A 14007-nucleotide genomic window follows, 5' to 3' on the forward strand; every position below is an offset into this window, starting at 1 on the left:
TTAGTAAGAGAAAATGACACCTTGCATGCAAAGCCTGGAGGAAGGATATGATGATGGAGGAGTGGTGAGAACAGATCACAGTCTTCATAGCTAAAGATAGCTTGGGTATGTTCTTTCAATGTATATTATAGTACAAAATTCAGGCTTAGACTTCAGCTAAAGAATGAAAACTGAAAGAGTAGTAGGATTGTGAATAAGATTAAATGGAGGGGATGGGAGCATTGGCCCATTGGGCAGTAAAAAGAAGGATGATAAGAGGGGATAAGTTCCTTTTTTTTTCTTTTTTTTTTTTTTTTTTTGGGGTACTGCTAAACCTGTGAAGCCAAGATGGGATCAAGATTGAATTGTTTAAACACTAGTCCCTGTTTGCTATGAAACAGCATTCTACATACCTACACCTGGGAAATGCACATTAGTCATATTTTAGTGTTATCTAATGCTTGTGTTTAGTCATCACAGTTTGAGATGACTCCTCCTGGTTGCCTGCCACTTTGTACTTTCTGAACTTTGTGTGTTTGAGAGGAAGCAAGCTTTTCTTTTTTTCTTACCCAAAGAAATATGGATAGGAGTTTTCACAGCTCGTCTTTGACAGTTCTGTGTATGTGTTGTCTGCTGCCTTCTAGTGCAGATAATAATTTTCCTATTAGGAATAAAATTCCTATAGCCTCCAGCTCCATATCTTTAGTCAGAAGCATTCAATGTTGATATTTTATTTATTTTTAATAGCTCAAAATTCCTTTCCTCTGGGTTGTTGGACTTCTAGATGTAGACTTTCTTTCTGAAGTGTTTGAATATTGTCATTCAATTTTTCTTTCTGTGACAAGTGTTTGAAGACAGGCATGAGTACCAGAATTGCATTCATTGTCACAGTAGCAGGAAAAAAGGCTGTTGAATGTCCTTTGTGGAACTGCAAGGAAATGAGCTTTACACCCTATCAGACAGAAGCTCAGTTTCCCTTTTCAAGTCTTAAAAATCTTTCTGTTTCTACCATTGTATGTGGTGGCATATAAAACCCTTAAAACAGTTTGAAACCTCCTATATTTTCACAGTTTTTTAAAACTAATGTTCAGATTATTGTCCAAGCGTTTTACGCGTGATGGTATTAAATATTTGCTGATTAAAATGCCCAATTTCTGACTTCATGAGCTCTACTATTCATACATTTGTGCAGTGCATGTGTGCTTCTAGTGTTTCTTTGAGAGGATATTAGGAAGAAGTTCTTTACTGTGAGGGCTGAGGCCCTGGCACAGGTTGCCCAGAGAAGCTGTGGCTGCCCCATCCCTGGAAGTGTCCAAGACCAGGCTGGATGGGGCTTTGAACAACCTGGCCTAATGAATGGTGTCCCTGCCTATGGCAGAGGGGTGGGAACTAGATGATCTTTAAGTTCCCTTCCAACCCAAATCACTCTATTGATACTGTGAGCAAAAAAATGTGCAAAACTGGCTATGAAATATTTAGATCCCACCTGGTGTAGAAGCACTCAGAACTGCTAGTCACTTAAGAAGATGATGTCAAGCTCTGAAAATAACTTCCTACTTGAGGTTAAGCTAGAATGTGTTTGTCTGACCACAGTTCCAGCATGTGAGCTTTTATGGGAAGCAGAGACTGGTAGTCATGGCTGTAAACAGCTCAGACTCCTTGTCACAAATATAGATTCAGTGCTTTAAATGTGTAACCTGTGAAGTGAGTATGGTGTCTCTGTGAGTGCTGCATATAGGGTTCATAGGGAACATCTGTTTACATTTTCCATTTAGGTCTGATAGGGAGCCTAAGTGATTATTATAAATTCATTTTTGAAAAGACTCTGTAAATATACAAAAGTTTTCGTGTGACGTACCCCTCCAAAACCATATTTATAGAAATCTTCATAAACTGTAATTTACCTAAAATTCTGTACATATATTCTAACAAATTAAGAGGTAGAACCTGACTAAATTGCTGCTCTTAAACTCCAAATCCAAATCTTTCTGCAAATGTAACGTGTTGGAAAAACACAGGTAGGTGAGTGGTTAGTGATGATGGAAGAGCTCTGAAGCAGCAGGAGGTCACATCTCTGGTGTGGCTATGCTAGGGAACAGCTGAGATAGGAAGACAGTTCTTGGTGAACAAAGTTTTTGCTAGACAAAAGTGAAATTAAGCTGTCTAGAACTCATCCTAAACAGAAAGGTGCATCTGTACTGCTGCTGAGGAAAACCAAATGTATATGTGAGGCCATTCCTTTGTATTCCTGAGAGTATCCATCACCCTGGACCTTTCTAGTAGGGGAGTGAAGACAGGAGCCTGCAGACCTTGTGACTTTGGTTACCTTTTGAGGCTGATGTGTCCTAATACATTTCAGAAATGTGGTTTTACATAAGAGCTATGTTAAGTTGTGGCTATGAAAGGAGCCGAGTTATTGGTTTGGAACAGAAGGCATTAATTAAAGGATGAGATGAAATTTATGATTCACAGCAGAAAGAACAAGTTTGTTCTCATTATTGTATAACAGTGAACTTTTTCATGGCTTCCCATGTTTTCTTCCTTGAATGCTTGGCCTTTTGTTGCCTAAAGGCAGCTTAAACCAGCTATTCATGGACCTCACATGTATCTGGAAGCAGCACAGCTTGGTTTGATCTATGACTGAAGGGGGATGACTTCCTGCCAGCTTGCCCTACTTCTTGAAAGTAAATTCATCTTGCTGTGAAATGCACAGGCCTTTTTTGATATCACTGACATGATAAAAACTCTAGAAGTGGATTTTTCACTGGCAACATGTGTATTTGGAGACCTCAGATGTTGGCAAGATGCTGTGTTTTTGTGATGGTGCCTCACTCTAGATTTTCCAGTTACTCTGTACCATTTAATTAATTATTGGTGTGCATTTGTAGAAAAACTAACTGAAAAAGCACCACAAAGAATAAAGAGCCCTTTCACAAGGTCAGTGCTTCACCTTAATTACCAATTGCATTTATTTCACTTATGCCCAACCAGGGTTCAGACAACAAGCCCTGTTGGGACAACAAATTATCCTTGTCCCTGAAAAAAATCTTTAAAGGTTGCAATAGCACCCTTTTTCAAGCTGTAAACATGTTTTCAATTAAGTCCTTGTTTCCCAAGATCCATCTAAAAATAAGAGGAAGATAGCTGGATGAATGAGCACCCCAGAGGGAAGCTATGCTAAATCTAAAAACTGGAAGGGAAGAGTCATCAGGTTAAATGTGCAATGGGAAATGCACTTCACAAATAGTCTTTGTATTTCATTGTTTAAAAGCTGTTGTAAGAGTTTTTGTTGGTTTTCTTTTCTCTAAATTCTGAGATGCAGCATCTGCTGCTTTTCGACAGGATGGCTAAGTTTTATCCTGAGGCATGTTATTATAAACCATATTGCTTCTGTGGGATGTGTTTTAGAGTAGTTCTGAGCAGTTTGCAGATACTGGGACTATAAACTTATATTAATTGGGTTAAAATTAATTCCTTTAATACAAACCTGCTCCAGGCTTTCATTGAAATGGCAGAATGAATCTCTGGATGATTAGAAAAGCAGGTTGTTTGGAAAGGATGTTGAATGCACTCAGAAATTCTCTCTCTGAAACACAATCCCATTTAGAGTGTGGCATAGAACTACAGACCTCAATTAAAAGCTCAGTGGGTTTGCTGTCTCTTTGATTTATTTTTTTTCTATTAGGATTTTGAATGTGTTGAATGGGCAGGAGGAGAGTTTATGTTTGGGTGTAGGACTTGAAGGATGTATTTTCTGTTGAGCAAATGCTTTAGACTGGCAAACCGTATGCATGCAAATAAGTTCTAAATCAGTGAGCTGTATTATAACATACCAGAAAGGGAAAGTGCAGACTGTCCTGACTTTTTCCTTTCTTTGTTTCCTTTAGAGTGCTTTATATTGGCCTTGCCTGTAACACAGCACGATACATCTACATCTCGTACCTGGAAAATGCCTGGACCGTTCTTCCGATGGAAGTGCTGCAAGGTAAGACCTTCCAGGTGCTCCCATTATCTTGTTTTCAAGTGAGCTATGATTAAGTAAAAAATCTGGTATTTCTCTATTGTTTTGACCACAAATACCCCAGAAGATGGAGGTTCATAAAACACATAAACCATTGCTGTTTATCCTGGGAAATATTTGACGTCAAAAGGGTGGGTGTGCATTTGATTGTGCACAGTTCTGTGTTTATTCAAACAGAACTGTGTGAGACCAACACACCCTTTAAATAAACAAAGAGACAGAAGCATGAGCTATGAGGGTACACACCTACTGCAAATCCTGTTTGGTGATAAATGTGAACGTCATTAAATGCCAGAGGTTGCAGTCCTTGAAAGGATGCCGCAGAAAACCTCCAAGCATAGTCTGGGTCATTCTGTCTCTGTTAAATATTTCAGTTCCATCAGTGCTTTTAGATTATAGAATTTTTGTTTTAATAGCTAGAGCAGCAGTTCTCTCAGTGCGTTCTCAATGCTAAGAGAACTTCTTTAAGAGACATGCCCTTTCACAATCTTATATTCAAGGATAGAGGTGTGGTCTATTGACAAGTAACTTGAGTCCTGTTTTCAAATCCTTTGTAGAAGTCTGTAAGAACTTCATTACAATGTTAAAGTATACATTGTTCTAGCTTAGTTTTATGACCTTTTTTGTGACTTTTTTTTTGTGGTGGGTACCACTTCTCAAAACCATGAAAAAGTGGAACTGCTTTACTTTCTGTTTCTTCAATATTTGAAGAGTACCATTTTTTACCATCTTTTTAAAGCCAGTATTTTGGTTTTATACAATAATATTTAGAATTTTTTCCTTAGATTATACTTAGAAGTTTTATTCTTCTGTGTGCAGCATAACATGAATTTAAATTAACTTTTTCTACTATGCTTACAGAAATCTTTGTAAGGTAGACTTTGAGTTACAAAATGCCATTAGAGAGCACTGTGTGGATCTCTACATACACACAGAGATCCATTTGTGTCCTGGCTCCTTAAAGTTCTGAGCTACCAAAACACAGTTTATCATATTATAATTGCCCCAACAGAGGCTTTTGAATTTTGTTACTAAAAAAGCCCCCAAACCACAACTATTGAATTGATGCTTCATTGTTCATACCAAGTGTTAAAATAGGAACATGTTTAGAAAGAAACTAAAGAATGAGTATGTGTTATACTCCCACCTGCTCAAACATCTAGGGAAAACAAATGATGAATACAAAGCTTTGGATGTTGCCTTTTAGGTGATCCTGATTTAAAGATATCCCATATCTAAATACAGGGAAAAACCCTTTTGGTTTAACCTACACAGCCATAAGTTTGTGCCTGGAAGAATCCTGTAAGTCATGGCTGAAAAAGAAGTTTCTTGTACTTTGCATGTGGTTTTTATTCTGCTGAAATTTCAATATGAATTGCACAATACATAGGTTTGCCTTTACATAGAGCAAGATTACACAGTACACAAATCTTGAATAATTGATGTTTGAAGAAAAAATTAAGGACTTTCAAAATAATACTTTATCATAAATGTATCTGCCAGATGTTACCATATTTAGCCACTGCTGAATCATGGGCTCCTTGGTTAATCTGGCTATTTGCAGTTATTTATAGTCAGCAAATGAGAGAGCTAAACCCAAACCAAGCCCACGCACAGCTCCCCCACCCAGCCCCGGTTCTCTGTGTTCTGTGTGCCCTTTTCACACGTCATTGTTGGTCCCTGATGTCCATGGGTGCCCTGTGTGTGTCTAACCACTGCCACTGCATTTGTGGGATTCCAGTCATCTCATTCTGGGTTGCTAAATGGGGGATCAAGGTTATCTTTTTAGAAGTACTGCTGACTTCCCCCCCCCTCATTGATTCATTCCCTTTTTGCTCTTACCAGTTTTCCTCTTTTCTAGAGTTCTGTTTTTTCTCTGCAGCAGTTCCAAGTCCTCTTTCTTTGGGCTCTGCTTTCTCTCCAACATAACCACTGTATTGTCAGTGGCAGTAAGACGTGATACCTCAATGAAATTTGGTGAGGTGGAAGCTCTTATTTTTAAGTGAGCTTGTTGACAGAGGGAAGCAAGAGTTGGAGCTGCTTTCTCTATGTAAGGATTGCATTGAGAACCAAAAAAGAGTAGATTGTGTACAACATGTGGGCACCATGTGGGCCATCAAGTTGACAGGTCTTTGGAACGCCTGGTGAAGTCCTTGCTCTAATTGTGCAGAACTTTTTTCCAGGAAGCTGTCACATTCTATGTAAACTCCTCAGCTTGAGTGGTTTTAAGGCTAACAGAACTTTTAGTTGACTTCTGTAAAAAATTTACTTTTCTGTTTAATATGTTCCTGCAGTACAAGCAGGATTATCCCCATGTGCTGTTGCTGGAGGGCATGGAGACCTTTCTGAGAGATGACTCTGCAGACTACATCTATTGATTGTAATAAGAACCATGCTGTGTTCCAGCTGCCTTTTGTAGATGGGATGAGGACAGCTCTCATTGCATTGCACTCTCAAAGGAGTAAATGAGGAGATTTAAACAATTCACTTCTCAATCCAAAGTTTTCAACCACTATGCTGTATTGACTTGCACAGGCAATGTATGAAAATAAGATTTAAGGCTGAATCTGTAATAACTGAAGATTTCAAGACATCCTTGTAAATCATATATATATATATATATTGCACACAAGCAATCTTGTTCATTTGGCACTTAGCAGATAAAGTTTTGCTATGCTAGTTAGCTGCAATTTATTGTTCCAGGGCACTGGTCCAGGTTCTCTGATAACAGCTATGGTAGCTCTCCAATTTGCATGACAGGAATTTTTTCTAAATTACAAAACCATCTTGTTAACCTGAAAATGAGCTGTTTTCACTTGGCAGTTACTCAGCAAACTCCAAAACAAGTACTATTCTAAGAAGTGACTCCTACTGATGTTCCAGCAACACAGTTATGTCTAGAGAGCAAAGAGTTTGGCCTTTGGCTGACAATAATTATGATGCATATTTCTCTTGAAATAAATTTGGATCCCTAAATCTTCAGCTCACGGTTTACATATGAATTATCCTAAATTCACTAAAATTACAAGCATCACTCTAGGATTGCTGCACTTGTTGGAACTGTTGTGCAGATGATGAAATGGTGGTTAGTGGTTTTAGCAAATAATTTCACAATATATATAGTGAGCAACTTCTTTTAAAAAGAACTGTGGTTAGCAGTAACAGTAATCCACAGCAGACTTCTTATGTGAGTTGTGGTAAAAACTGTTTCAAATAGCTACTGTTGTATAAATAATAAAAATCACATTAATAATGTACACATACTAAAATAAAAAGGCTGTGCCTTTAAAGGCAAGTGTAGTGAGCTGATTTAAAGTATAGATTTGTTTTCAGAGAAACTGAGAACACTGTGTTCTAGTGCTAAAGATGAAAACATCCAAGAACCTGTTGGTTGAGTTACGGCCTTTTGTGTTCAAACAAACTCAGTTCAAATAATTTCTGATGTGTTTTTTATTTGCCCAGCTTTAAGAATTTGCTTGCTCCTAACAGCCAATAAAACTGAATGTTTTATGTTAATTAATGCATTTTCTAAACCAAAACCACTTTACCTATATTAAATTAGCTCTGCTTTGTTATTGGGACAGCTCTTGGTTGCTATTTGCAATGCATCCATGGCTCTGCATTAAAGAAAGTAGAGACTCAGTGAGTTTTAAAACTCTTTAGCTTTTTGCATAGAAAATCTGTGAGTTTTAAAGCCTTAAACTCTAAATGGTAAGGTAATACAGACTCAATTTAATGCAAGCTTTTTGTTTTTCAATACAGTGATGTACTAGTACCAAAACCTTGAGAGAGAGATACATTTACATATATATGTGTAATACCCAAAGCTTGAGGAGTTTTGAGTTTGATTTTGAGTGAATTTGACCTGGATATGTCCACCTGGTGGACATCTAACATGTGTGTACCTGCACTATATCAATTTCATATAGTGCTATTGCTTATTTCTCCTAAGCAAAATCCACATTATTCTGTATGTTACAAAAATGTGTTTTCCTGCTCTTAGGAGTCTTCAGCCTAAATGCCTAAGTAATTATTGATTGTCCAACTGTTCATTACTAAGTCAAGTGTAGAGGACAGAAACATGTTGACTGAATCATCAGTTGTGCCAATATTTGTTTAAAACTGAGGCAGTAGAGCTTAGGAATTGGTAAACTGTGATGACTATTTTTAATACCTCTGAAATAAGGAAAAAAAAAATCCCACTCAATCTGAGGGTGGCAAAATAGTTCAGGCTTATTTAATGTGTGATGAACTACAAAACTGTTTTGTTTTTCTAACTTCTCCGCAACCCTGCCTTTTCCTGTCCTTCCCCACTCCACACAGGCCCCCAGAGAGGTGTTCCAAGGGGAAGGTTCCACCTACAGCCAGCCTCCCACGCTGAGGGCCGTGTGCTGGCTGTCCCTTAGCTCTCCTGCTGGAGGAAAAAGTGGTCCCAACCCCAAATCTGCTGGGTAGATAAACCTGAATATGCTGGGTAGAAACCCCAAATGTGCTGTGTAGACACTTGCACAGTTTCTGCTGTAGGCTGGGGCTGTCATTGGACTGTGGTTGGTGGCAGTGAGAAATGGGCCTGTCATGGGGCTGTGGTTGATGACACTGAGGACTGAGGCTGTCATGGGGCCATAGTTGATGGCAGTGAGCTCTGAGGCTGTCATTGGGCCATAGTTGATGGCAGTGAGGACTGGGGCTGTCACTGAGCTGTGGTTGGTGGCAGTGAGCTCTGGGGCTGTCATGGGGCTGTGGTTGGTGGCAGTGAGCTCTGGGGCTGTAATTGAGTTGTGGTTGGTGGCAGTGAGCTCTGGGGCTGTCATGGGGCTGTGGTTGGTGGCAGTGAGCTCTGGGGCTGTCACTGAGCTGTGGTTGGTGGCAGTGAGCTCTGGGGCTGTCATTGGGCCGTAGTTGATGGCAGTGAGGACAGGGGCTGTCATGGGGCCGTGGTTGGTGGCACTGAGGATGGCTGTTGTAGGAGTGGGTGAAGCAGTGGCAGCGCCCACGCAGGATCAGGCACAGGGCAGGATGCAGCTGCAGCAGGAGGGAGGCCCAGTGACTCTGCCTCTCAACAGCAGCCATGGAAAGTGATGTCTTTGGCCTAACCTGAGAAGCTTGTGTGCTGTTCTCATCTGGACCATTCCATGCTAAATGCAGAGTGTGTTGGTGTTGAGTTTAGAAAGAGTTTGCTGGGAAGTTTTTGGGGGTTTGAGGGAGTTTGCTAGGTTTTTGCAGGGAGTGAGAAGGGCAGGAGGGGATTATTTCTTGCCTCTGAGATGGCATGGATTTCTCTGATACTGTCTGGATTTTATGACCTTTGTGTGCTTCACTGTGGTGGTAAGGAGACTGCTGAGAGGCATCAATGCTTTAATTGCCTGCAGCTTGTGAAAATGGGACTGTATTCCAAAGGCCCTGGGTCACTGTGAAGGCACAATGAATCTGGCAGAGAGACTTGTCTCCCTAGGGACTGTGTCTCCAGAGGAGAACTGAGGTCATCTTAGAGGGAGAAAGCTTTTGACAGGCTCTGCAGAAGGACTTGTCCTGTCTCTCTGTGGCTTGGTTGCCAGTATCACATTACCAAAAGCCAATTTGTACTGCACAGCCATTTGTCACTGGAGGGTTTTTGTAGTTTTTCTCTCCACGTGCTCCAGCTGGTGAGTGCAGTTGCTCAGATGTTGTGTTGGCCCCCTGTGGCCCTGGTGCTCCTGCTGATGTCTCCTTTCTGCAGGTGTCACACATGCAGCTATCTGGGCAGCCTGCATCTCGTACCTGAGCGCGGCCGTGCCTCCGGAGCTGAGGACATCAGCACAGGGAATTCTGCAAGGCCTGCACCTGGGGCTGGGCAGAGGATGTGGAGCCATGGTTGGAGGGGTTTTGGTCAACTACTTTGGTAAGTAAAAGTAATATTGAAAAATTTAGTTTTATTTATTCTGGCTTTACCAAACTGTTAGCTTTAAACTTATTTATGCTGTAGGTATTGTTATATGTTAAGAGTTATACACTTTGTATACAGGATCATAGAACTTCTCAGGCTGGGGAGGGCTGTGAGATATCCAGTCCAGGCCCCTGATCAAAGCAAGGTCAGCACTGCATTCAGACCAAATTGCTCATGGCTTTGTTCTGTCAGTGTTCCAGATTGATTCAATATGTTACACCTAGATATTTCATTATTGTGTCAAATACCTAACCTCATCTGTAAGATGAATGAATCCTGTGTGAGAGAATAGGTTGATACTATAAAGCCTCTCGATGAACAAATGAGAATCTAATTACTTGCTTAAAAATCCTTTACAAAGCCTGTTGAAGAAGTGATGGGGGAGGAAAATGTAATGAAGCAAGCTAATAAGAGTCTTCATGGGCAATATATAGCCAAGAAGCACATAATGCTGACTCATTTTATTTTATTAAATAAGTAGGTTCTCAAGGGAAAAAAAAAAATCTCATTACAGGTCCTGCTGCCACATTCAGAGGAATAGGAATGGCTTGTTTAGTGATTCTGCTTCTGTTTGCACTGATCCAGTGGATGTTGGTTCCTGATGAAGAAGAAGGTAAATATTCATGTCACAGAGACACTACAGAATTAGGAGTAGTGAAAAACAGATCTCTCTGTAGCTGCTCCTGCACCTTTACTTTTGTATCTTTGGTGTCTTAACTTGAATTTGACAAAACAGTTCATTTTCAAGTGGGAAGTTTTTGTCCTGAGCAATGAAGAAATTGAAGTGGGGTGCTGCTGCTGCTACAGGAAGGGCAGCATTGAGTGTCCATAGAAGAAAAGGATGATCTGTTTTGCTGCCTGTATGTCCTCTCAGTTCTGAGAATCCTTAGGTTAGTCTTCACAGCTGTAGTGAGTCATTTCAGTTGCATCAATTCGTTAAGGTCACCTCAGTCCCACTTTGTGCTCTCATATTCAGTCGAAGCCACCTGCTAGAAATTGTAGAGATGGCTTCAGAGGACAAAAAATTTTATAGATTTTTTTTTTAAACCTGAGATATCCCCTCTCAGGGGGAACTTGAACTTTTTAATCTCCATCTTTATCAATATAAAGGCTAACCAGAAACTAAATACTTAGAGCAAAGTTAGGGGTTTACTGTGACTACAGTTCTTACAAAGACAATAAAATTCTGGCTAACTGTGAAAAGTCATGAATTTTTGAGCTGCTTTTTGCCCAAATACTTTCCAGTATGAGTTTTGAGTATGAAATGAATGTTAGTTTTCTTTAGCTGGAATATTAAATTAAGTTATCAGGCTGCCTGTACTGAAGTGTTCAAATAGATATTTTACTAGTATTTTCCTCAGTTGTGTTCAAATGATAATGGCAAAAAATGGAAAGGTGAAAAGGCTATTTGCTGCTTCACTTTGCCATCAGCAGTCAGTTAATTACACATGAATCTATAAAAGGCCAGTTTGTTCATAGTGGCCTTGTTCTCTTTGTTTCTGTCCTTGGTTTTCATTTAATACACACTACCCATTTTAACAGTGTATATGTTCATTTAAAGCATGACAGTAATTAGGCTGCTTTCAAGCAGACCAGTTGGATGAGTAAAATGAAGCATGTGGTCAAGGGTGTGCAGGATTACTCTCCTCGTTTCTTCAGTCCTTGAGAACATACAGCCCTTGCTTAAAATATCCAGTACTATCTAGGAGTTGTAAACCAAATGTGTAAGAGTAATTTTTTTAATTTTGAAAGAAAGATCTTCTTAATCGGTAAAATATTTTCTTTGGAAATTTTTTTTTTCAAAGTTCACAGGATGTGTTTTTTACAGAGAGCACAGAGCTATTACTGAAAATAACCCCCAGTTACTAAAAATCTGTTTAATTATTTTTTGTATGAATACTCTGGCTCTTCAGGATTGTAAGGCACATTGGGTTGGGTCATGGCAGTCATTTTATGGATGACATTTCAAGATAGTTACAAAAACTATTACAGTTTATTGCAAGACCTGAGATGTAAAGGTCTCTTGGGAGGATTTCTTCCTTTACCTGAAACTCTTTGACAGATACTTTGTGTCTTCCAGTGTGTCACCACCCTTAATTCTTGTCTCACTAACTGCCTAACCCCATAGGAACTCTTTGGTGGGAACAGCTGGAGTTTTTCATGCTCCAGGGCCCAGCAGCCACGTTTCCCTAACCAGACTGTGCTGGGTCTGGCTCCTGGTGGCTGTGCCAGTGCTCTGCTTTCAGGGCAGTGATAACCACAGTGTGAAAGCAAGGAACACTTCATGCTCATTGTCTGCTTCATCAGGGTTGTTCTTTTTTAAGCTTGTTAGCTTTTCCAGTAATGGTTTTGTTTTTAACTTCAGAAAAGACAATGCTGGCGGAAAGGATTCCAGTGCCTTCCAGTCCTGTTCCCATAGCAACTATTGACCTTGTGCAGCAGCAGTCGGAAGATATCATGCCTAGGACTGAGCCCAGACTCCCTCCAAAGAAAACTAAACACCAGGAAGAGCAAGAGGATGTGAACAAGCCTGCCTGGGGCATCAGTTCTTCTCCGTGGGTCACCTTAGCTTATGCTGTCTACCAGATAAAAGAGATGGTTAAACTATCCAAAACCAATCCCACTCCTGAGAATCAGCCTTTACAGGTAATCTTCTAATGTTCAGGAAGCTCTTATGTAATTTTAGCAGCTTTAAAATCTTTATAGCTCTGTAAATCTGTTAGTACCTGGTAGGTATTTTCTGTCAGCTTGTAGTATAACTGGACTTGTGACACAGTAGTTGAAATAGTGCATGAAATAGTGTTGTTTTCTATGTGTAATGTAGCAGGAATAACTTTGCAAGTAGTATCTTCCTGAAGATGGTAGGAGAAGAGACATAGAAAGGGACTCTATTGTACAGACTTGGATATATTTGTATTCCCTTTAAGTTTACATTTCTTTTCATGTTAGTTGGAATCTGCAGGTTATGCATTTTGTAAAATTAACAAGGTGATAATTGAACATGAAGATGCACAGCTGCTTAACAGACTGTAAAATTAATTTTATTTAGTTTTGCTTCCTTAGATGATGTTGTCAGACACGTACATGGCTGCTGTGTGCCAGACAGTTACTGACTGGATACAAAACCTTCTGTAGAAGTTAATCTCTTTTTTACCTAGATAAGAGCTATCCTGGGACTTAAAATATCTGGTGACCAGTGCTTACTGTGCACCATTACCCTTCAGTCTCCCCACAGAGCAGCTTGTAATAGCTGCCTCAGTGGTTGGATGGGCTTGGATCTTGAACTTGTAATGCTCTGGCCATGCCTTTCCAGCTGGAGCTGGAGCACACTGCTAAGCCAAGTAGGGAGGTGCTGTCAGTCAGGGCTGGAACAGCATGGGCAGTCTCAGCCCTGTGTTTACCTGTCTGAAGTTCAGGGTGGGCGAGGTTCCTTCTTGCACCCAGTAGGCGTAAACACAGAAATGCTTTTTCCACAAGTGCTGTCTTTAGAAATGGGTAATTTGGGATGTGAGTGTGAATCAGCAGAGCTGGGTGTAGGAATTTCACCTGGTCAGTGACCTCCTGCCTTTCTTACTTGACTTTATTCTTGGAAATGTGTGAGAGGCGTGCTTTAGATTCGTTGGGGTTTTTGTTCGGTTTCAACTTTTTCAGAGTCAAAGAATGTGAGCTGAAGATATCACAGGGTCTCTGACATCAAAGTAATGTGTCCAAACAAACGGCTCAATTTCCCATTGCAAATGTCCTCAGGGTCTTGGTTAGTGTAAGCAGCTGCCCTCTGTTAAATCAGAGCAAAGAAGTTACACAGAAGTCAGGCAATGGACATGGCAAGAAAATGATGTTTTGCAGGTGTGTGCTGTCTGAGAGTGACTTGTCCAGCACTGCCAGAAACAGCCCAGCTGCTTCCCTGAGCACTGCAAAGTGCCAGAAGGGCTTTTGTGCCTGTTCTCTATGGCACATGTTCTCTTCACAATGCTTTTATTCCTGTAAAAATACAGTGCTGATACAAAAGTAGTTGTTAATGTGCCAAAATTCAATGCACCAAGAAAATTATATCTTTTTCTTCATCATGTGTATTCTCCAAAAT

The 14007-nt window shown here is 40.2% G+C and overlaps 1 protein-coding gene across 4 annotated transcripts in view; it reads left to right on the top strand.

The window, feature by feature from the left end:
- The window catches only part of MFSD6 (major facilitator superfamily domain containing 6), a 34473-nt gene that overhangs the window by 17352 nt on the left and 3114 nt on the right, over positions 1–14007 (top strand). For all 4 annotated transcript variants that reach the window (XM_059476494.1, XM_059476495.1, XM_059476492.1 and 1 more), the window contains exons 3-6: positions 3867–3964; positions 9717–9878; positions 10438–10536; positions 12289–12569. In XM_059476494.1, the coding sequence (XP_059332477.1) occupies positions 3867–3964; positions 9717–9878; positions 10438–10536; positions 12289–12569 (640 nt within the window). The remainder of the gene's footprint in view (positions 1–3866; positions 3965–9716; positions 9879–10437; positions 10537–12288; positions 12570–14007) is intronic.

This window comes from Ammospiza nelsoni, chromosome 7 (assembly GCF_027579445.1).
Source record: "Ammospiza nelsoni isolate bAmmNel1 chromosome 7, bAmmNel1.pri, whole genome shotgun sequence".
In the NCBI taxonomy this organism is placed as follows: Eukaryota; Metazoa; Chordata; class Aves; order Passeriformes; family Passerellidae; genus Ammospiza; species Ammospiza nelsoni.